Source organism: Vulpes lagopus, chromosome 2 (genome assembly GCF_018345385.1).
Source record: "Vulpes lagopus strain Blue_001 chromosome 2, ASM1834538v1, whole genome shotgun sequence".
Taxonomy (NCBI): Eukaryota; Metazoa; Chordata; class Mammalia; order Carnivora; family Canidae; genus Vulpes; species Vulpes lagopus.
The window spans coordinates 124,407,490-124,431,522 of NC_054825.1; the positions used below are offsets into that span (position 1 = coordinate 124,407,490).

At 45.3% G+C, this 24,033-nt stretch overlaps 1 protein-coding gene across 2 annotated transcripts in view; it reads right to left on the reverse strand.

Moving 5' to 3' along the window:
* PTPRK (protein tyrosine phosphatase receptor type K) overlaps positions 1-23,666 on the reverse strand; it is a 553,399-nt gene extending 529,733 nt beyond the window's left edge. For both annotated transcript variants that reach the window (XM_041730420.1, XM_041730431.1), the window contains exon 1: positions 23,438-23,666. In XM_041730420.1, the coding sequence (XP_041586354.1) occupies positions 23,438-23,531 (94 nt within the window). In that variant the 5' untranslated portion in view covers positions 23,532-23,666. The remainder of the gene's footprint in view (positions 1-23,437) is intronic.
* Positions 23,667-24,033: the final 367 nt, after the last annotated feature.

Consider the following 24,033-nt stretch of genomic DNA (forward strand, 5'->3'; position numbering starts at 1 on the left):
TTCACTCTTTCATGCTTAGCCGCTCCACGGCAAGGACAATCTTCCTAAGAGACATTCCCCTAGCTCCTTTAAGTACTTTATACACTTAGGATTACTTCATTATTTACGAGTATCTGTTTAACACCTGTCTACCCTAGATTGTAAGGACCATAATAAAAGGTTCATGCTGAGAAGGATCACGTCCTCCATCCCTAAAGCATGCCAGAGTGATTGGGGTGCACGATGTATCTTTAAAGATTCACTGAAAATGTCCTCCAAAATCTTGGAAGAAGCAGACCCAATAAGGAAATCTCATCTTAGGCTCGGCAATGTGACCCTTAGGGTCTGTGAAAAAAAAAAAAAAAAAAAAAACGCATTTTCCTCAATTGTGAGTAGAATGTAGGACAGAAAAGTGGCTAGTCCTAAAACCCTACCCAGTGTAAGGTGGAAAACAAGTATTAATTATAAAACTCTACCTATGCTTGTTATTTATTAAATAATTCATTGTATGCTTGGGGCGCCCGGATGGCACAGTTAAGTGTCCAACTCTTGGTCTCAGCTCAGGTCATGGTCTCAGGGGAGTGAGATCAATCCCCTGACAGGCTCCACGCTCGGCAAGGAGTCTACTTGAGATCCTCTCTCCCTCTTCGTCTCCCCCATCCGCCCCCCTTTCACCCCTATCCCCCCCAAATAAATTTTAAAAAAATTTATCATATACTTTATATCCTGACAGTTTCTAGCTAAATGTACATATAGTTAATATCTAATAAATGACTGGGTTTTTTTTTTTCTTTAATGTAAAATATCAGGCCCGAATGAGGTACTAGAACTTAAATCTCATTTAGGTTCTTAGGATGTAAGACCAGGCCTGGAGGTTGAGATTTAATGTTTAGATGGTCTTGTCCTGGAGGATCAGGAGGACAGCAATCTCTGAAATAATAGGATTTCCTCCGGCTTGACCATTCGTAGTAACATACACGGCCCTTCAAATTATTACTGCCCTTTAAGACTCATTATTTTCTAAACAAATAAGTATCATATAAACCAACCTTAACTGTTTCTAGATTTATAAGAAGCATAAACGTTACACAAGGTTTGATAATGAACTAATGATGATGTCAAGTGACATTTTCACGTGTGGCTTATGGAACCGTTCCTTTTTTTCCGTCAAGATAAGGTCAATGATCACCCACCCCTCCCCTCTGGCAACCATCAGTTTGTTCTCTATAGAGTCAGTTTCTTGGTTTGTCTCTCTCTTCCGCTGTCTTTTTTCTCTTTCTCTCCCCACCGCCCTTTGGTGGAATCATTCTTATTTTATAAAATTGTAAACAAAGAAGACCATGGTTTCCATCAGAAAATTGTACTCAAAATATGATTATAGTACTTGGCATCACAGTAAACGAGGGAAGGTCAAGGTGGCTCTGGAATGTGTGAGACATTATGTTCCCCATAAGTCTTAATGGGGAACAAACATTAGGTTACTTGTAAGCTAAAAAGGGGAACAAAATAAATCTATGCCATAAGCCTCCCACCTACACAGTAATAGCATGTGATTAATCACTTATAAAACTGCCTTACAGCAATTGTCAGAATTGAGGATGGCTGAGCTCTGTACCAGCCGTTAAGTAACTTTCCACTTGAGAGGGACAAAACAGGCCAGGGAGAGTCAGCAGCCAAACACTAACCTTAATATTGATAGTTTCAGGGTTCCAGGGAATGACAGAAATAAGTGACATTAAAAAATAAGCTCCATTTTAAATATTTTCAGTTTAATTATCCCTGGCTATTCGTTAAAAAAAAAAAAAAATACTCTTTCACTCCAACCAGACAGAAATAAAATTGCTCTAAATACTTGAGATTTTTTATCTTGCCTTCAAATGAGTAAAAGCAAAATTTCACACTTTATCAAATGTACATCAACAGGAGTTATGCATTTAAATACCTCCACTTTCTTGTTTTGACTGAATTCTTCTGTTTTCCTCCTTTCTTTCTTACTCCAACAGCCTTACATATTCTCTCCTAATTTTTATCCACCCATATTTTAATGATCCCTGTTCTCTTAGTTTGCATCTAAAGTGTACAGGCCTACTACCACTTATCAGAACCCCCCCCCCCCCCCCCCGCAGTGCAGCTAACACACAAAGTAAAATCTCATTATCTGAAGGTGGAGTAAGGTCACTCAGTGAATTATCTTAAAATCTGAATCACAGAACACTTTAAAAGAATATGTTTTTATACTTTGAAGTATTTTTTTATACGTTTTTTTAACATGTTGACTAACAGAACTCCTCTAGAGAATTCTTCCCATGAATAGGTATGGATGCTTTGCTCTTAGCATACTGTTCATCCCCGAAGTGTGAAAAAAGTAAAACGATTAGTTCTCTTAGGAACCGTCAATAAATCCCCTGAAACTAGTCATCTTACTTCCTTAACACTCTGTTTCTGTCCAGTTGTTAAAAAAAATAAATAAATCACAGCCTCGCTTCCATTCTAAGGAGCCTAACCTCCCAGCTGTGGGCAATTCCCTGATGCAAAACAGGTCACCTTCCCACCCCGGGGCTCCTGGATGGGGGCGGGCCCAGGGAATCTATATTTGGGGCACTCCTTTGAGCATCCTTGCTCTTCCCGCCCAGTTAAACTACCCAGCTCCCCCCAACCCACTGGGAGGACGTTTACTCTGTTCAATAAACAACACTTGGCAAAGAGCAACTCCTCTACCTAATTTGCATCCCGGTACTGTCCTCTGCTTTTCCTAGGACTACGTCAGGGGGCTGCTGGTGAGGCATCAATGCTCCTCTGTCCCGATAACTGCCTGTTCTCTGAACGTCTGATTATGATCATGTTCATAACTCTAAGACTTCAGGACGTATACCGAATCATGAGGTCACGCCACACTCACATACAAAATGCAAAATACGCATATTTTTACCATTATATCACATAAAATGCGAATATATATTTTTACCACAAAAATGCATATTTTTACCATCATATCCTGGAATCAGGCCGTGGAATAAACAGGGAATAAAAACATAATATCTTAAGAAGTTTGGCTAGATGAGTACATAGAAAGATGACCGAGCAAAAGACCGAAGACAGGACAAAGACAGCGAGCTGTTTTCTAGCTTTTATTTGTTGAAATACCTCTACTCACAAGTTTTACAATCAATTGAAGGTTTCATGTTTGCTTTTTGTTCCATTGCTGTCGTTTTTCATTAAGTGTTGGATAGGCTTTTATTCCGAAGTCTTTAGATGTTCCATTGAGTATCACCATTGGTATTTATTTTTCAATCAGATTTTATTTACATAGTGTTTTCTTTTGAAATCAGGATGCAGGTTTATTTGAAGACACGTGGGAATAATGAGTTTGTACAGGTATGTCCAAAGTACATCTGCCTTCTGTTGTTTTGTCAAGAGGAACACCAAAATAAGAAAAGTAAATATACATAAAAATCATAGCTTCTTCATTCACTACAACAGTCTGTCATCAACAGGAAGCAAAAGCTATAAAAGTACCCAACAGGAATGATCTTGACTCCTGAAACGCTGAATAGTAAACTTACGAGTTTGAAAAATACCTTTTTTTTTTTAAGTAATCTCTATGCCCCACATGGGGTTCGAACTCACAACCCCGAGATCAAGAGTCTCATGCTCCACCACCTGAGCTAGCCGGGAACCCCTGAAGAATACTTCAAAAGACACTTAATCCACTCATCTCTAGTCAAACCCGGGAGTCAGTTAGTACTTGAAGAGCCAAAGAGCAAGTCATTATAATAATAACTTAACGTTTGTTTAGATCTTTGAAGGTGGAAAAGCACATCCACATAAATTACCTTCTTTGATCCTTACAACGCCCTACATAGTGAATGTGGTAGTGGCATTATCCCCAAACCCAGGACAAGGAAACAGACCTGGTTAATTAAGTCACTCATTCACCAAATTAGGCGAACCTTGTGTTCTTCACACCCAAAGTGCCGCCAATCATAGTCAAAGACCAGCCTTGGAGTTTACAGACTGGGTGACCTCGTGCACTCCACCGACCCTGAGTCACTCCTTGAGATCACTGGTGCTTCCCCGCTTTCTGGTCAGCCCCACGGAGAGAAATTCATTTCATGCTGTGACTCAGGACACAGAGAAAAAGATACAGAAATCTATTTAACTAAAACCAAAGTTTCATGACATACTACTTCCTCCATGGTACGCATGCCTATTTTTATTACTGTTGTTGTATTCTCCTCAATTCTGTGGTTTGGTTTGCTTTGCTTTTATTTTTATTTTTTTAAAGATTTTTATGTATTTATGAGAGACACAGAGAGAAAGAGAGAGAGAGAGGCAGAGACACAGCCAGAGGGAGAAGCAGGCTCCTTGCAGGGAGCCTGACGTGGGACTCGATCCCAGGTCTCCAAGATCATGCCCTGGGCTGAAGGCAGGCGCTCAACCGCTGAGCCACCCAGGGATCTCAAGGTTTGCTTTGCTTTTAAACTGGCCACTACCTGCCAAACCGAAGCCCTTATCCCCAAAGTGGGTGGTTACAGGCAGGTTGGAAATACTGACCTGATGCCTATAAAGTACTTGGCCCAGGGCTAGGCCCAGTACACACTAAAATTTTAACTACTGAAAATAATGTTTTTTAAGTTAACGTCACTCTAGGTTAAGGGGCCTAAAACATTAAAGAAGGATTATCCCCCTTTGAAATGACACGTGAACAGCCCAGAGAAACACACACCAATGGCTTCAGTTTCTGACACAGTATCAGGTAAAAGCCTAACGCCCACGCACTGCTGTGTCATGTCATCAGGCTTCACCTGGGGCCTCAATCGGTCAAGCATCGGACTCTGGACTCAGGCTCAGGTCATGATCTCAGTGCAGTGAGACTGAGCCCGCATCAATCCCTACATGGGGCGCCATGTGGGGCATGGAGCCTGCTTAAGATTCTCTCTCTCCCTCTGCCCCTCCCTCCCTTCCCTCTCTTAAAAAAAAAAAAAAAAAAAGGACTCCTGGGTGGCTCAGTAGTTGAGCATCTGCCTTTGGCTCATGTCATGACCCCAGGGTCCTGGAATCAAGTCCCGCATCCTGCTCCCCACAGGGGCCTGCTTCTCCCTCTGCCCGTGTCTCTGCCTCTCTCTGTGTCTCTCATGCATAAGTAAATAAAATCTTTAAAAAAAAAAAAAAAGAAGAAGAAGTGGTTAAGACAGTGAGAAATTACAAATCTTTATCAGGCCCTGATGAACAGTGTTGCCACAGAAAGTAATACTAAGTAGAAGTTGTCTACTAAAAACAAATGCTAAAATGGTTTGTCCTGGATAACAGAATCATTTGATTACCTCAGAAATGGGGGGGAGGGGAAGTACTTTCATTTCAATCACTGTGACCACTATCGGTGAGCCTTCCAGCCTTATGCATTACTACAGTATACCTCCCATAATTAAATCTTCTATTATGCTTAGCTAATTCAGCCATCATTCTGAATATCAATTAATTGCTCCAGTATTATAGGCATAAAAGTAAGAGACGGAGGTTAACATTTACTGATCCCGCTCATACACTTGAAATTCATTTATAAAGTAAATCCCTGAGAGTTTATATGAACATATGCCTCTTTCCTATAACCACGTTTAAATGGAAAAAAAACAAAACTTCGAGCCAATTTAGTACTACACCTTTATTAATAATACTAAGTAATACTTGTCTGTATCTCTTCTCCCTCTTGGTTTCTTCCAGGAGACAGACCCCTAATTAAGAATTAAAATCTGTATTTTGTTTTTGAACAAACGAGGAAAAATTGTTATGCAATCCAGTTTTAAGTTGTGAAGCTTGGAATCCTTCCAAATTCTTGAAATGGTTCTTATGTGAGAGAGAAAAAGATTTTTCCCCCCAGATATGAAAGGTTTTATGTGAAGATATACAGAGAAAAGTCATACAGAGAAAAACCCATTTTGCCAACTGAAGTCACTTGGGAGCCTTGTCAGCACCTTGTCATTATATTACTAAACTAAAGTCACACACACACAGACACACACATCTTCCTACTAAAGGGGAAAAAAAACATATATACAATCTGCCAATTTCATAAACTATCTTACAATATACTCCTAAATATGAACAGCTAACTTTTAGACACCAACTCTTCATGGGCATAGCTTAACAAAAGCATATAGGGCACAAGAATTTTTCATTTAACACTGTAGGATTAACGTACATGGTGTTTTTCAGAACATGAAATATTCTTGGGCTTATGGAAATCAGTACTGTAAGAGAGAGCACATGTTAAAACAACATTCCACAGGTATGTGGCACTGGTCGATATCAGAAGATGAAAAAGAATTTCAGACAAGTAAAATAATCAGAAGTAACTTTGGCAAACAATTGATAATTGATCATTCAATGGTGAGAAATAATAACAAAGGATCATTAAATCAAGAAGTCAAATAAATTTTAAAAATATATGCTTTATATAAAAAAAAATATAGATTTGGTAAATGTTAATCTCATTACATCCAAAAAAGTCCATCAAAGCAACAATGTAAAGGATGCAAATCCATTCACTTTCGCTGGCATGTTTAGGCTTCAAATATTTCTGAATAAGTTAAATGGTATCATTCACTTTCGCTGGCATGTTTAGTCTTCAAATATTTCTGAATAAGTTAAATGTTGGGTGTTCTTCTGGGCCACAGTGATATATTATTATAAGGATTACATAATAATTTTAAAGCTATCTTGGTTGGAAACCTACCCCTACTGTGAAATATTCTGGAAAAGATGGTGCTTAGCATGAAAATGCACATAATTCAAAAGCACTGAAAAACTTACTTAAGCATACTTAGCGCGGCTCTAAGTTAACAGCCCTTAAGGAGAGTGACTACTCACACCAACACTTACAACCAAAGATACTCAGCCTGTGCAGTGAGAAAAACTCCAACTCAGCAGGAAAACAGTCTTCTTAGGGCTTTTCCCGAGAGTAGATTCCACAGTGGTAGATGGCTCCCAAAGCCTTCTGAGCTGAGCATTTCCTATCCATGAACCTAAGCCTTGTTGAAAACTAAATCCTCGCTCATGAGTTTCAGTGGGAACTAGACTTTCTCAGACTAAATTCTGCTTTATTGGGAGAGTGTTATAGAAAAAATCTCGTAATTAAAGAGGAGGCACTCGCTGTACCCATCACCCCCATAACCAAGATTATAATGCACCGAGTAGTAGAGCCAGCCCATACAGCTCCTGAGCCACAACGGTTAAAATTTCCAGCAATTTTGTGAGCCAGTTATTTAACACTCATTTTCAAGAATTGTACAACCTTACAGTTGAATAAATTATATTTAAAACAGAGGCATTTAAAATACATAATATCCTAAATATTTTACTTTTACAATATTATCTTTATGTTCTTAAAGTTATTTACTTCTCTTGTATTTATTTGTGTGGTGGCAAAACATTATATAAAGGTGTGCTACTACTCATCTCTTCCCAACTGCGTTCAGTGACGTCATTCACATTGGTAATTTGGTATCAGTCATAGCGATAGCATTTACAACTATGGAAATTGGCAAATGGTTAAACCTGAACATGGGTCTTTTTCTTTTTTCCTTTTAAATCCCATTTTAAGCATTTGTCATCATCACTATTACTTCCTCAGTTTTCCATGAGCATTGTGTGGCCATTATTCTTGAGGATTCGCCATGGATGACCTTCTGATCCAGGAAAGCCCAACTAACCAACAGTGAGGGACCATCCTTTTCCCACATCCAGATGGTACTCTCTCGTTGTTCCTCCCACTCTGAATTATAACTTACCTATTTCTAGATCTTCCAAATAAAAAAATAAAATAAAATAAAATAAAAAGATCTTCCAAATAGTCTGTGAGGTCCCTGAGTACAAGGACTTGGTCACTTTTTTCACCTCTTTGTCTTCTATGCAAACACACTGCCTGGTGCAAAAATGGACAATCATTCAATATTTAGTGAACTTATCTCAATTAACAAGAAATGAGATAAACTCTGTCATACATATCTTATGGAGTGAAGAAGCCACTAGTTTACCAGCCTAACAGGGATCCTCCATCAATCATATGAATGCACAAATCAGTCTTGTCTGTCCCAAAAATGGTGCCAAAAATGTGCTAATAATTTAAACTGGTATCACCCATCTTACCAAGGTCATAAGAATGTCATATTCAACACGCTGCCCTATAAAGTTCAAGTCTACTGCCATAATGCACACAATAGATATATCCTTTTCCTCACTGTTCACATAAAAGAGTCTCACGCTCTTCTGACTGAGCCAGCCAGGCACCCTGAAAACTATTGTTTTTATTTTTATTTTTTTAAGGAATCTCTATGCCCAACGTCAGGCTCGAACTCACAACCCCAAGATCCAGCAAGAGTCACAAGCTCCACCGACTGAACCAGCCAGGCATCCCTAGGCTTTTCTAAAACGTGCTGCAACTGGTACAAGTATGAATAAGGGATGGGAGTAAATAAAGTGCCTCTTTCTGCTGGTCTCCCGACTCCAAACTGTGAGCAAACTGCTGAGATCTGGAAAGATCTTAAATGGCTATGTAAGTGAAGAGCACGGTCACTGTGGGAAATCACTGTCCTATAAATTCCTGTACCTAAGCTGAATTCCTGTACCTAAGCTAAAAGAGTGAACAACAGACCTCAAAAGAATTCCCAGTCCTCACCTGGGATCTGTATCCATGATAAGAATGAGCCAGAAATCTACTTTGCAAAATCTAAGCAAGAAATCAGAGCACATGGGTCCTTCTGGATTTATCTGCTTCAACATTCCTTGGTTACAGGTTTCTCTAATTTCATCATGCCAAAGACAAGAAGCCAGTCTGAACCACACTGGTTAGAATTTACAGTTCTTATATACACCAATATATATGTATATATTTTAAGCAGGTTCTATGCCTAACATGGGCCTGAACTCAGGACCCTGAGATCAAGAGTTGCATGCCCTACCGACTGAGCCCGTCAGGCACCCCACTTCCTATATACATTATATTCAAGTACACTGTCTATTATATAGTGTTTCCATTCCACACACAGGTCTGCCATTCTCAATTTTTTTTCCAATTCAGTATCCTTTAGGTATTTGTTGTGACATATTTAAGAACCAGTCTGCTTTCCAAATAATAACTGGGTCATGATTCTAGAGCACAAAACAAGCAGTCCAGTGTGCGTCCCCTTTTGTTTTGGAATGGTTCCATATTTAAGTTTACAAATGCTACAAGTTTGTTCTGTTGTTTTTTTATGCTTTTTATTTTTTTTAATTTTTTTTTATTTATTTATGATAGTCACACAGAGAAAGAGAGAGAGAGAGGCAGAGACATAGGCAGAGGGAGAAGCAGGCTCCATGCACTGGGAGCCCGACGTGGGATTCGATCCCGGGTCTCCAGGATCGCGTCCTGGGCCAAAGGCAGGCGCTAAACCGCTGCGCCACCCAGGGATCCCAATATGCTCCTTTTTATTAAGGCTGATTTTGGTCAAATGTTGCATCAAAATGATAACATCTTAAGAAAGTCTTTCAATGGTGAGAAGCTTAGGAAAACACCCTCGGCCGCCACTATCTCAAAGACCTATGTTAGGAGGAACATCCAGTCAGAATACAAAAATCACATTATTATGGTAAAGTGAATATTATAAAAGTATTTATGTTGACAAGATTCAAACCTACAGTGCAAAGAGCTTCTCTGACAAGAAAGTTGACAGGAATTTTTAATTCTATCTGGAGAGCAAGCATTTTCCTTGGTATAACTTAAGGAAAAGGGAGGTTCATTTCAATTAAAGCTAAAAGAAGTACAGAAAGAAATGAGAACATGAGAAATCTAAAGCTTGAGTAGAACATAAAATCCTTGTTGAAGTTTAGAGAGGCTTTCCTCTGCAGCAAGTGGCCAAAGAGCAACTCTATAACTGAGAGAACAATTGTCAAAGTTTAGCCAGACCCTCCAACCATATGCCAAGATTCTAAAATGGCTTTGCCCTGTTGACAATGGCTTAAAAAAGTCTTGGGGTTTAAATGGATTTGAAACTACCTGAGCTAGGAAAGATTAAATATCAACAGCAACCTGCAAAAAGGAAAACAAAAAAACGTTATCTAGAATTCACAGGGAAATAGATGTTCCAAATGCCAGGAATTCATTTACTCAGCATGTGTCCAATGTAAATGGCACAGTATAGGTACCCTCTTCTCATCCTACAACCTTTGGGGAAACAATACTCTTTAGGGGCTAAGGAGGCATCTCTTCATCTTCTGCTAATGCTTATTATCTCATTTCTAAACCTAAGTGCTGCTCCAGACTGGACGATGCCCATTTTAATCCTATTCCCATACTTGAGTTTTCGTATTTTATCTGAGATTAAATCTGTCCAGGCAGTAAGCACGCTTGTTTCACCAATGCCCCCAAAATCTCCTACCTTCTCCAACTGGAATAAGAAATCCTAAATGTATCTTCCAAAGGTTTCTAAGGTATTTTATACCTAAAAATTAAAGCTTCTGGTACTCTCACTCTGTATATGTACAGTTGGGGTTTTGTTCATTTGTTTTGGGGTTTTTTTGGTCATGCATCCTGAGATTCTGATTCTTTAGGAATCCGTGTAAATTTGCCACTTGTTTTCATAAACATTGAATGATATTACTCATAATGTTTGTTGTGGTCTTTGTTAATCCGCATATTGAGTTATTTAAGGCATCCTATTATCTACTGCTGGTTTTAAAGTAAAAGATATAATTAAGTAAGTAAGTAAGTAAGTAAGTAAGTAAGTAAAAGATATGCCAGGTAGAGATTTTTAAAGAGAACAGCCTGGGATAGAATACTATGCAAATATGGGTTAATTTAGTCCACTCATTAGGATGATGATAACAAAAGCTAAAGTGAATGAATTTTATTAATGTGTCAGGCACTCTTCAAATGCCTTAACTCAATATTCTTCAAAAAAAACATCCAGGACAGGTAGGTAACTGGTCTCATCTTGTTATACGATGTGATGCCAAAGCTAAAGGAACATGGTCAGGTCCCATAGCAAGAAAATGTTGGAATTCATGCATAATCAGGTTCCAAAATCTAGGACTGTAAACATTATGCTATAGATAAGTGGAGTCCAGCATTCCAGTGTCCCTTGCTTAAATACAAAATGGGGATAAAATGTTAGTGACTCAACCAAATTAAAATAAGTTTTTGATATTTGGGGGTTCCTGGCTGGCTCAGTTGGTAGAGCATGCGACTCTGGGTCTTGGGGTTGTGGGTTTGAGCCACATTGTCTCTACATTAAATGTAGAGATTACTTAAAAAAATAAAATCTTTAAAAAAAATAAAACAGGTTTTCTAAATTTTCAGTTTTGAAGCTTGGGTCTATAGAATTTGGGATTATTTTTCTTTAGAAAAATGTCCACATCCAGAATCACTTCTCTCCTTCTGTCACACACTGCAGGTCATCTGGGCCTCCTTTAATCCAGAGGTTCAAAATCCCCATTTCCTGGTGGAGCAACAGGTGTATTTCAATGACAATACTGTTGCCTCCTCCAAAATGAATGACTAAAGCACGGGGAATTGAATCTGCCTTATCAGGGATGCAGGTGCAGGGCCAGCCTGCGGATTATCTCAGACCACAGATCCCGGACTGTCGCCTCTCCGAAAGCCTCTGGCCTCCCTGCATAGAGGCTGCCCGCTACTTGGGACAACGAAGTCCACTGCTGCAGCAGCAGCAGCAGAGAGGAGAGGCAGCTGATACACAGCCCCAACAGCCCTAGGTGACAGCAAAGAAGAATCTGCAGCCGAGCCACCAGGGCCTCCGCATCCAAAGGTTCACGCTGCGAAGGCACATTTACGTACAACCTGGATGGGGCTGCCCTCCAACCTTCCAGCTCCTTCCAGAGGGAGAACAGGGACTGTGAGCCTCTGTAAAAACAAACATGCTTTCTCCTCTGCCCAACTTGTTTACACTTGCTTACACTTCCGATTACTCAACTTTTGGGAAATTCCACTTGATGGAATTTTATTATCATTGCAGCAAATCTCTGCATAATTCTTTTCTGGGTAGGCTCCTAGCTTTCTGTGTGTAGACTCAAGGAGATGGAAAGATTGCTGACACGCTGGACTCTCCCAGGCGACTTCTAAAGTGGACCAGCAAATTGTGAGGGACGGCCTGCCCTTGAGAGATCTGCATGGGTCAAGGGGCATGGCCGGTTACAAAACAGCCCCAGGCTTCACCCAGGGATCGCTAGATACAAAGCTATGCAAAGATAACCACTCCTTAATGGTCATAAAAGTCACATAGATCTACTGCCAAAGTGCAGGGACAATGCCTGCCTTGCCTGCCTGTGTACCCACGGCCTGACACAGCACAGACACTTACCAAATGTCAAAGATACGCACAGTAGAAGAATTAAATAAAGCACACGAATCTTATTCGAACCACGCTCTTGGCAGCAAGGCACCCCAGTTCAGGTATCAAGAGCGTTTTCTATTTCTTCATGAAAATATTCAAAGGAAAAACTATACTGCACATTAAATGTGCTATATGATTAAGACATTTGCTTAAAAATTTTCAATAAAAATATTTGATCATCACGTAATCTTGACTGACATATCTGGAGAAAATACAAATATTATTTGGTAGTGTTACCAAAAGTAGTAATTGACTTATAAAAGTAGTAAAGTTGACTTCTATGTAAGTGAAAATGAACATGAAGGGCTGCATTTTATGATATAGGATAACAAATTTACTCAAATTTATGTTCACAAGAACCATACCGACCTCTTTCCCCAAAGCCTCGATATGTAAACAGATATGCAATGTATAACTGCAAACATACAAAGCATCTATTGGTTTCATTGCCATTGTTCGGCATATTATTTTTGCCCTCAGCAACGATTTATCAAAAATAATTGATATTTTCATGGTAGTTTGCGATTTAAAAAAATGCTTTCAAAAGCATTTATTAATTTTACCTTTCGAAATTGTCCTGTGGAGTAACTGGAGAAGATATTACAATCACTCTTCATTGTAACAGTCCCTTCTTAATGACAAGGAAATTAAGGATTCAGCAGAAAGGAACTATCTCCAAATCTCAATACCAGGAAGTAACAAAACTAAGGCGGGCACACGGTCATAGCAAGCATGCTCCATGCACTAAAGGGACTCGTAAGGAGATCTCTAAAGGAAACTCCTGCTCTCTCTGAAACAGGTCGCTGCCAACCCCTTGACCTCATATATTAGCTAAGTATTTAAATGTCAGTTCAGATAAAAGGGCAATAACGGGCCAACCCTAGATAACATCCTGCCTCAACCGGCCAGGCTGTTAAGCAAATTATTACAAACCTCATCATTCAGGAATCACGCCTGATAAGAATATAAATAAGGAATTAAAAAACAGTCATAGAGAAAGCAGGAAATAGCAGGGAAGAAAATAATAAGTCTGTAACTTAATAGAACACTCAAAGCTATGTGACTAGAAGCCTCCAGTGACAGAAAGACACACGCTCCGGTCAAGACACCTTCCTCCCCAACCACTGCCTGCACCCCTATGTTGCCGGGCCAGCTGCTCTGGCTAGAGTAGGGCCATTACCAACCACAGACATGCCTGGAGATGACACCTGGTCTAACGTGGCACAACCACACCTGAGCCCCTGATCCTCAGTCACACTCAGCTTTAGGCCACCAGCCCAGATGTGTGTCTGACAACACAGGCCGTATACACCTGGGGGAGGCCGGGCAAACAGCTGCTAGTCCCTACGTATCACTCGTTATCGAGTACCCCAGCATATTTTGTACAGTCCCCCTCTTGAATGCCGCATGCTGCTCACATATGCAACATAAAGTTAGGCAACAGAGGTGAGAAGATCAAAGCGGTAAGTTCACCTTGGCATCTCGAGTGTTTCAAAATCAGTTTCCAAAGTGAAGAGTTACTAGATCCTATTTCTCTGGGTCAATTAGCATCATTTACCACTGCTTAGCTTACCCTTTGGCTTCTATTATAAATAACCAAATGCATGCATGCCAACACCTATCCACGTACATATGTAGGATACGTAGGACAACTGAAAACCAAGCACTAAGATGGTCTCTTTTATTCACAAACATATCATCACCTCATATTTGGATAATTTTAATTAAAGCCAATCATTAAGTCAGATTTGCTTTTGAAAACAGTTTTTTCTTTTTTTCTTAAAGAAGCTGAACCCATATTTATTCGCTAGCACTGTTAAATGTGGAAACACAGTTTTAGAACTTCAAAATGCAAACCAAAATAATTAAAGGAAACTCCAGTAAGTTGGACTTATTCAGGACTGAGGCAAAGAGAATAAAATAATGAAAATAATAAAATCCATGTTTTAAAGTACAGCTTCATTTCAAAAATTATGAACCACTGATCTGCAAGGCACCCAAATCAGCCAGGTGCAAAGTACCTCTCCCCCCACTCCATCCCCTACCCTCTTCCACTTAGAGACTAAAGGCTTAGGCCTCTATGTCTTCCTACTGTTCCCGCTAAGTGGTCCAGCGCTGGGAACCATCTGATGCAACTGTCTTTTCCTCACCATATACTTTCTTCCCCCTCAAAGGAGTGTAAACACACATACGGCTGCACCCTGCTTTGCTTTTGCTTCTCCTGCCTCATTTAATTCTATCTTGAGCAAGCACATTGTAGTTTGGTTGTCTTTCTAGAACCCATCCCCATGTCTGTTGATAACCTATGGTTTGATGCCAGGGCCCCCACCCCTCCTCGTGACTTGAGTGGGGATCTAGAGCCGAACCTAGAATCCTAGCAAACTACACCACCCAGTGTACTTCCTTCCTTCCTTCCCCTCAGGCAGAGTCTTTGACTTACTGAATCTAATCAGAGTGAACCTCAGTGCCTTCACAGGTGCAACCGCCACCTAAAGTACGCATTTTCCTACTAGACTTGAACTGAGAAGCTGGTGGTATGGGAGCTGCCAAAGCTATCATGCCTCTGTATGGAATGAAGTGCCCCAGAGTGCCCCGTGAGGAAGAGGAGCAAGCAGAAAGAGATGATATCCTAAAGGAATGATGTGAACACTTTAAGTTTCACTTGAACCATCAGTCAGGAGAAAAAAATAAATTCCTCTTTTGTTGTAACCAGCCTGAGTTGCATTCTCTGCCAACATGCAACCAAAAAATTGTCTCATTGCTACCTCTATGTATATATTCCACAGTGAATTCTGGCTCTACTACTGACTCACACTGTCACCTGAGGCAAGTTACTACTTAGCCTCTGGAGTCCTCCTCCGTGGGCAAAGCAGAGAGGATTCCAATCTTCAGGGATTACTGGGAGGATTTCAATTCCTGTGGAGCACTGAGCCTAAGGCCTGGCAGGCCGTCAGCCCTCAGTTCATGGCAGCTCCTATTGTTTTTGCAAGTGCTCTTCTCCAGCACGCGAGAGAATGAGTGAGCCTAAATACTGCCGACAGGAACAAAAGTAGAAGTGGCACAAAGGGAAAGCTCTAGAATTCGTAGTAAAATTAGAAAACGTAACAAGTCAAGTTCTTCAGACTCTAAAGCTCTTTAAGATGATGGAAGTACCTTCCAGAGTTCCTCTCCGTCACTAAGCTCCGCGCCAGCACTGATCCATCTACGGCCAAACCTCCTCCTTTAAACACCAGTGCCTCGTATAAGCAAACGTGAGAATCACTGATTTGTAGTTTATTTATGAATCCAGCAACTACGTATTTTGTATTTCACACAACACAGGTTAAGAGACGTTTCATTTCCAGCCAAACGTGCAGAGAATTCTGTTGTGTGTTGCCCCAAACTCCCGCTCCCAATACCGTAATACGACCAACTCTTATGGGTTAACATTAATTTATATTTCTTGTTTTCCATTAGTCTCTGCCATAACCACGTTGTTATGCCAGTATTTTCTGAATCACCAGTGAATGGCAAAAACAAATACGGCAGTCGTGATTTAATCAGAGACTTCACTGTTAAAACAGCCAGCCAAAGTAGACACGTTTAGAATAGTAAATGGATAACAAAACACACTTACAGGCTCATTAATAAGAAGGCAATTAGGTCTTCTGGGAAAATTCATTTTCTAAAAGAATGCTAAAGCAAGCTATAAAATGCGAGTAAAATTGTGTTTTGACATGAATACCGTACACTGTCTATTACATCATAATTTTTCTCTTGAGAAAACTGACAAGAATCTGTTCTTAAATATGAGCACAAAAGATAGTAAAAAGAACACCAATGATATTTAACGCAGTCTAGCTAACTCCCATTCATTAAATTTGACTGTCCTATAAATGAGCTCCTTATTACCCAGATCTTTATAGTATGCTTAGAAGAAAAAGAGAAATATAAAACAAGAAACTGCTCCTACTATTACTATCAGAGGGAGCATCGTTTCCTGTATCAACATATCAGTACGCTAGATAAAAACTACGGGCATATATCAGGTTTGGCTCCCTGATAATCTCTTTACCTTTAAGTCTGCTCACACAACACGTTCACAGCCAAAACTACTTAGCCTGATTTTTACTCCCTTATGAAAATACTTCTTTCAAAATCGTCTATTTTATTTAAGAAGTCACCAGTACTGTTGTCTGGGGTGTTAGATTATAATTAAGTAAAGACTGATCAGAAATATAATTTCGGGGAAATTTGTTTCGTCCTGTAATTAATCCCTTCACAATACTCTCACAATTCCACAGTAAAGTACCTGTGACCAATCTTCTCGAGCTGAGCCGTCTTTGCCCTGAAGCGGTGCTTCTCAAAACTGCACGCTCAAGCAAATCACCTGGGGATTTTATTAAAATGCAGATTCTGCACCAGTAGTTCTGAGAAGAGCTCTGACAGGTGACCACAACATCTTCACAAGGTCCCAAGACCGATGCTGCTGGTCCACGGACCACAATTAGAGCAGCAAAATCCTAGGGCGCCTTGGAGCCGATGAACCCAATGACCATGAAGAGTCCGACATCAAGGCCTAGGCAGGCCGGAGGGCTCTTCCTCTCCCCGCTTGAGTCTGCTGAACGACCTAAGGCGAATCACATCCAGGAGATGGGCCATGAGAAGCAGCTGCTGGGCCACCCACCACCCAGCGAGCATCAGGGGAATTTCTGGAGCTGGTCAGCTGCCGCTCTGGACAGGGTTTGGAGAACCGGCCTGCAAGCAGCTGCTTCGGGAGGCAGGCTGCACTGGGAAGGGCTTATATAAATAGGCAGCAATCTGGAGGAAGATTTAGTATCTTCACACTAGAAGTACAGTACAATACATTATACGCTCTTTTATTCATTTATCCATTTCATCTGTGAAACAGGCAAAGTAATTATTTGCAATACTCTTTCCAAAATGTAAGTACAGGAGTTTGATTCCATCTGTGGGTGTCCTTAGCTTCCTTCTCACCAGAACCCGTGGACAACGAAGCTCTATCACGGTTAGGATGTATGTGGGGGTGTGTGTCTCCAAGATACACACTTAGATCTTTCAGCTTTCCCAACAAAATAAATAAGAACTCACCTAGACACTCTTTTATGCGGCTTTATTTCTATCTGCACTCCTCTTAACAAGATGACTCCTAGAATGACTGACCTGTAGAAAAATGCAGCCAACACCGCCCAGCTCATCACTTTTATTAACAGAACTCTGCAAACACATAAGGTGGAAACATGGATTACTTCATTCAAGACTACTTAATGTGCTCCTAAAACAATTGTTAAGTGACAAAATAGGCCACTCGTAATTTTTATGGATTATCAACACACAACCGAGAAAGCCAAAAACTCCACACAGAGTTAAGTGGTGAAATGGCAACGTTCCACAGGATCGATGCGGTCTTACACACCCGCCACCCACCCGGCGTGTTCCCAGGACCTCAACACCCTGCAAAACCTCACAAAACTGGGCTGAATTACGTACCTTCAGTTTTCATTACGAAAATATTAACTACAAAGCAATTACTGTAAGAAAACTTCACGAAAATCAACATCCCTCTCTCAACAGAATCTTCATGGAACTGAGGAAAACTTGCACCTGGGACGAAGTGTCTTTAAACGCATTGTTCATAAAAACACGTTTCTCCGAAGATAGAGTTTAGAGTGTATAAACTACCTCCAGAGTTCTCACCGACATCAAACATTCGAACATATTTTTTCCATTTTTTCCATTTTCCCAAGCATAGTTGTATGCAACTTATGTCACTTATTTCAAAATAACAAGCAATATGGTCCTCAAATGTGTTCCATCCCCATTTACAAAAAAAGGAACTTAAAGTCTCACTTCCATTCAGAGATACCTAAGCACAAACACTCCGTGACATTAAAATACCATTTCAGGGATTTACAACTTTATCTCTGGCTTTCATTAAAATTAACATTAGCCTGACGGACAGACGTACTCACTTAATAGGTTAGCAAGTACCAGTTTAAGACACGGTGAACCGGGGAGACCCCACCGCTCAGCAACTATGACAAACAAGCATGAGTTTGGGTGAAGAAACAAGTCATGTTCAATAGCAATTATAACCTTTTTAGGCAAAGAGAAACACCATTTGATAAAAGAACACAAAACAAATACAGCTGATCAAAGGATAGAGTCTGAGAGGCATCCATGGAGGGAAATTCTTGCATCCACAGAATGAGAAATGAATGCATCTGGACGGAGGCAAAGGCTGGCTCCAATAAACAACTCAAAAATAAGGCGCTTTTTTCCCCTCTTTGGAAAATTAAATCAAAGATCAAACGCACAGCACACACACACATACACACACACGCAGAATCCTAGGGTTCTTTGTCTTCAGAGCAAGCTGGAAACTCTCCTGGTGCTCTGTGCCCTGGTCTGCAGCTCTCCCCGTCCCGCGGGGTGAGGAGCGAGCGGAGGCGGGGACAGTGCAGGGAGCACGGGGGCAGCCTCGCCAGCCTCTGGCCGCCGAGCACACTGGACACGGGCCCCGACGCTGCCTCCAGGGACAGAGTCCCAGACTTCAGGGGGGCCGGGAGGCAACGCATGGCAACGCATGGATTGCCCGTGGGGGGTCCCCTCCCAGGGATCAAATGCGTTTTCAAGGCCACAAAAATGTGTAGAAGGATGAGCCGTGACGGGGAGACCGGCTCTGAGCCACAGCCGAATCCCATTTCCAGCCCGGAGGACACAGGCGCGGACAGAGGGGCTGCCCCCTGGGCTGGGGGCTCTGCGGTCACTGGGCGCAGCGGGAGAGGGCCGAGGGGGGACCCGCTGTCCAGCTGGCACTAGTGGACACAGGGAGTATGAGCAGCACACGGGCCAGCGCCCAGCAGCAGCCCGACCTGCCTCCTCCAGGAAGCCTGGGCCAAGGGACGCCTTGCGTCCAAGAAAACCAGCAGAGCCAGGTGGGAGGGGGGGAGACAGGGAGGGGACACCGGGCCTGGGAGTGTCTAGGCCCCAGCCGGCCGGTGCCACAGTCCATAGTTTCAACCGACCGAGGGCCCGAGCGGTGCAGGTCAGCCGAGGCCGGAGAAGGAACCGAGGCCTCCCCCGGAGGCAGGAAGCATGAGGGGGACGGACTGGACCTCGGGGACCGCGGGGACCGCGGAGACGCCGGGCGGCCTTGTTCACAGGCGCGGCCTGACCCGGGCGCAGGGCAGCATGGACTCAAACAGCCACCGTCCCCACCGTCATCATGCCCACGCCCCGTGGCCCGTCCCGGGCAGTGAGGGCACCGCCCCGACGCGACAGTGTCCTCCCCTGGCTGCTGGCAAGGCCCGCCATGCCACCCCGCCCGGCAGACTGGCCACGCGCCTCTTCTCCCCTCACGGGACCAAGGTCGCGGGTGCCGGCCCCGCCACGCACGGCCCCACAGCCACCCACAGGAGGCCAGCGGAGCAGAGCCAAACACCTCGTCAGGGGTCACTTGTCTCCCCGCACTGCCCATGTCCCCGCACGGCCAGTCTAGGCCCCCGCTCACCACCATGACGGTGACCGGCTGGTCAGGGAAAGACACCCCCAGACACCCAACAGCTGCCACGACAGGCGGGCGTGGGGTGAGCGAGGGAGCCCACAGTCGGGGCCGCCTTAACGCAGGGTGACCGCAGCCGGACAGTGCGGGGCTTTATCACCCACAGGGCCCAGGGCCCCTCACGTGGATCATCCCACACGCTCCTCATAACACCAGGTGGAAAGGTGTAGACGGGGATTAGTATTGCTCCCACTGTACAGATGACAAAGCTGAGTCCCAAGTTCCTTCTCTGTGACTGGTCTGTCAGTCACCTGAGTCCCCGCACAGAAAACCATCTTGCGCTGTCGCATCAAAAGATAACAGCCGCACAACCCCGTGAGTGCCGGTGCATCTTTGTGCATCTGTGCCTCAGTTTCCCCAGATATGATAGTACTGGAATCGTTTTAAGCGAAAGATGAAGCTGAAATAACACAGGCTGATATTTATAGGCTGTTCTGGTTTTAAGGAGGTTCACCATGCAGCATTTTACACTTTAATTCCAAAACCTAAGGAAAAAGTCACAATGATAAAAATACTCTTAAATTTGTGGTTTAAACAAAGCATATTGGGGCCCCCGGGGTGGCTCAGTGGTTAAGTGCCTGCCTTCGGCCCAGGCCGTGACCCCGGGGTCCCAGCATCGAGTCCCACATCGGGCTCCCTGCAGGGAGCCTGCTTCTCCCTCTGCCTGTGTCTCTGCCTCTCTTTCTCTGCATCTCTCATGAATAAATGAATAAAATCTTTAAAAAAAACAATAAAAATAAAAAACAAACAAAGCATACTGATGAGTATATGACACATCCAAGGATCTTTAGTGTTTCAAAATTTGCTTTGGAAGTGTACTACATTAGAAACCACATGATAATATCTAAAAGTGGTAAACTGGCCTTAATGGATATGATTTAAGAGGATATTTAAAAATTCCAAACATTTATTTGTTTTGGTCTTTTAGACCATTATATTGAAATTTCTCAAAACAAAAGTTCATTATTTAAAGTAGAATCCAGGGATCCCTGGGTGGCGCAGCAGTTTGGCGCCTGCCTTTGGCCCGGGGCGCGATCCTGGAGACCCGGGATCGAATCCCACGTCAGGCTCCCGGTGCATGGAGCCTGCTTCTCCCTCTGCCTGTGTCTCTGCCTCTCTCTCTCTCTCTCTGTGACTATCATAAATAAATAAAAAAAAATTTAAAAAAAAAATAAAGTAGAATCCAGGAAAAAAAAAAAAAGAGCAAGAAAGAATCCAACTCCAACCTCTCTATATATTTGCAATCAATCTGACTGCCCTGAAATCTGATGACAGTAGGATACTGAATGCTTTAGGATAATCAGAACGTGACAATGTTCACAAAACTTTCAATGTGTGGAGAAAAGCAGATTCACAAATTTGACTTTAAATGAGGGGGGAATAAAAAGCATTCCTATCTGGGCATATATGTAAATCCTGAATGGCAAAATTTACCCGATATGGTCCTGCAAGAATAGCATTTATGAGGACTGCACATCCCCTACCTCTAACATAACATAATGTGAAATGTTTTGCTTTGTCACTAAAGCAAAGCCCGGCACGTTTGCTTAAATTACTTAGAGACCTGCGTGTCCAAGCACCCAGCCGTTCATTAGAGATACCTAAACTCCAGGGATCAGAAAAGCCCATCTGCACGTTCTGTTGGAGGAAATATAAGATTCACTAAAGGGTAAATAACATTCGAAACAAGAAATACGAAAGTTTCTCTACTGCTGAAAATACAGCCATCAGCTGCTGCGACACAGAGAGCGGCAACCCTGGAAGACAGGAACGGCTCAGCTCGCAACCGGTAGAAGCCAAAGTTTCAATCAGCAAACTACACGCCAGGTGGAGCGGAGGCTCGCAGCGCTGGCAACACACACTGTCCGGGAACCAACAGCACCCTAACGTGCCCACATCTAAGCACTTAGAGCAGCACGGCACCTAAGCACTTAGAGCAGCACCGCATGTAAGGACTCAGAGAAGCAGGGCACCTAAGCATTTAGAGTAGCACCACATCTAAGAACTTAGAGCAGCACAGCACCTAAGCACTCAGAGCAGCATTGCATGGAAGGACTTAGAGCAGCACGGCACCTAAGGAATTAGAGCAGCACCGCATTTAAGGACTTAGAGTAGCAAGGCACCTAAGCTCTTAGAGTAGCACCACATCTAAGAACTTAGAGCAGCTCCGCATTTAAGGACCTGGAGCAGCACGGCATCTAAGCACTTAGAGCAGCATTGCATGGAAGGACTTAGAGCAGCACGGCACCTATGCACTTAGAGCAGCATTGCATGGAAGGACTTAGAGCAGCAAGGCACCTATGCACTTAGAGCAGCACCGCATCTAGGGACCTGGAGCAGCGCGGCACCTAAGCACTCGGAGCCGCGGATCTACCGCCTTAGAGCAGCGCGGGTGCAGCTCCGGGCGGCCGGGCCGGCGGCGCCGCAGCTCAGACCTCGGGTCCCGCGCCCCCGCCACGGCGCACGGCTGTGGCTCTGCACGCGCACTCCTGGCGGCCGGGGCACCGCGCCTGCAGCCGCCCGAGCCCTGGGTGAGGGGCCGCGGCGCGGGACGGGCTGCGGGGAAAGCGAGCCCGCTCCCATCACCGCGAGCGGACTTTGCTCCGGGCACCGGGGCCGCCGCCACCTCGCCGCCCTGCCGGGGTCGTCCGAGCCCCCCGGCGCCTCCCCCCGCACCGCGCTCGCGGGCCGCGCTGGGCCGGGAAAGTTGTGGGGACCCGCGGGGGGCGCCCGGGAGCCCGGAGCCCGCCGCCCCGTGTCCACCTGGTGAAACTTCAGCGCCCGGGGCGGGGGGGGGGCGCAAGGTGCGCGGCCCGCGGCTCCGCCGAGAAGCCCACGCGCCCAGCTGCCGGCCCCGGGGTGGCCTCTCCCGCAGCCCCCGTCGCCCGGACCCGCTGCCCGGGGCGGCTCGGCGTGGGCGCTCGCGGTCCTCGGTCACGACGCGGTGCACGCGGGGCAGACGGCGCCGCCGGCGCGGGCGGAGGAGAGAGGCCGGGCCGGGGGGAGGGGGGGAGGGGAGGACGGGGAAGTAGGCACACAATGGTCCCGGGAGGTTATTCCCGGGCCAAAAAGCACCTGGCACAGCGCGCCGGGGTCAGCCGCTTCCAGTCTCCACGTTTCTGACGATGGCTTCCCGGGGAAAAGAAGAAAAAAAAAAAAAGAGAGAAAAAGAAAAAAAGAAAAGAATCCCCCCTCCCCCCCTGCACGCTCCTGGGGCGGCCGGCCAGCAGCGGCGCGGCGAGCGGAGCGGCGGTCCCCGCAGTCCCAAGTACTTTCCCTTCCGTCTCCCCCGGCGCCGCGCGGGGGCCCCCGATGCCCGGGAGCGCAGGGTCCCCCCCCCCCGCCCCGGCCGCCCGGACGGACAAAGGGTCGCGGAGGTGGAAGCGCCCCGCGCCCCGCCCGCGCCAACTCCGGGGCGCGTCTGTGCCCCCGCGCGCGCCCCTCCCCGCGCCCCCCGCGCGCTCCGGGCCGGGCCCCCGGCGCCCCTCCCCGCGCCCCCCGCGCGCCTCACCTGCCGAGAACTGGCCGCGGGCCGACCCCAGGGGGGACCAGGGCGCCGCGAGCGAGAGCGCCGCGAGGACGGGCAGCGCCGCCGCCGCATCCATGTCGACTTTGGGAGAAGTTTGAAGCCGCTCGGCCAGGCGCGGCCGGGGCCCCGGGGAGCCCTCCGCCCGCCGCCCGCCGGTGCCGGTGCCGGTGCCGGAGCCCGCCGCCCGCCCGACTAGCCCCGGGGCGCCCGCGTCGCCGGCCGGCCGCGGCGGCAGCTCTCCATGCTCGGCGGAGGCGGCTCCCGGGAGCCAGGAGTTACTTTGCTCGGGGAGGGACGGGGGCGGAGCCGGGGGTGACGTCGGCCCGCGGGCCCCGGGAGCTCGGGAGGAATGCGGGCGGGCGCGGCGCCGGCCTCCCCCTCCCGCCTCGCCCCTGCGCCCCCCGCGCGCCCCCCCCCGCGCGCCCCCCCGCGCCCCCCGCCGCCGCCTTTGTTCCCCGCGGCTCGCGGCGGCCCCGCTCCGCGAATCCGGGCGCCGCACGCGGGTCCCGGGGAGCCGAGGGGCCGGACCTCCGAGGCCGAGCGCGGACAAAGCCCGGCGCCCGCGCGGCGGCCTGGCC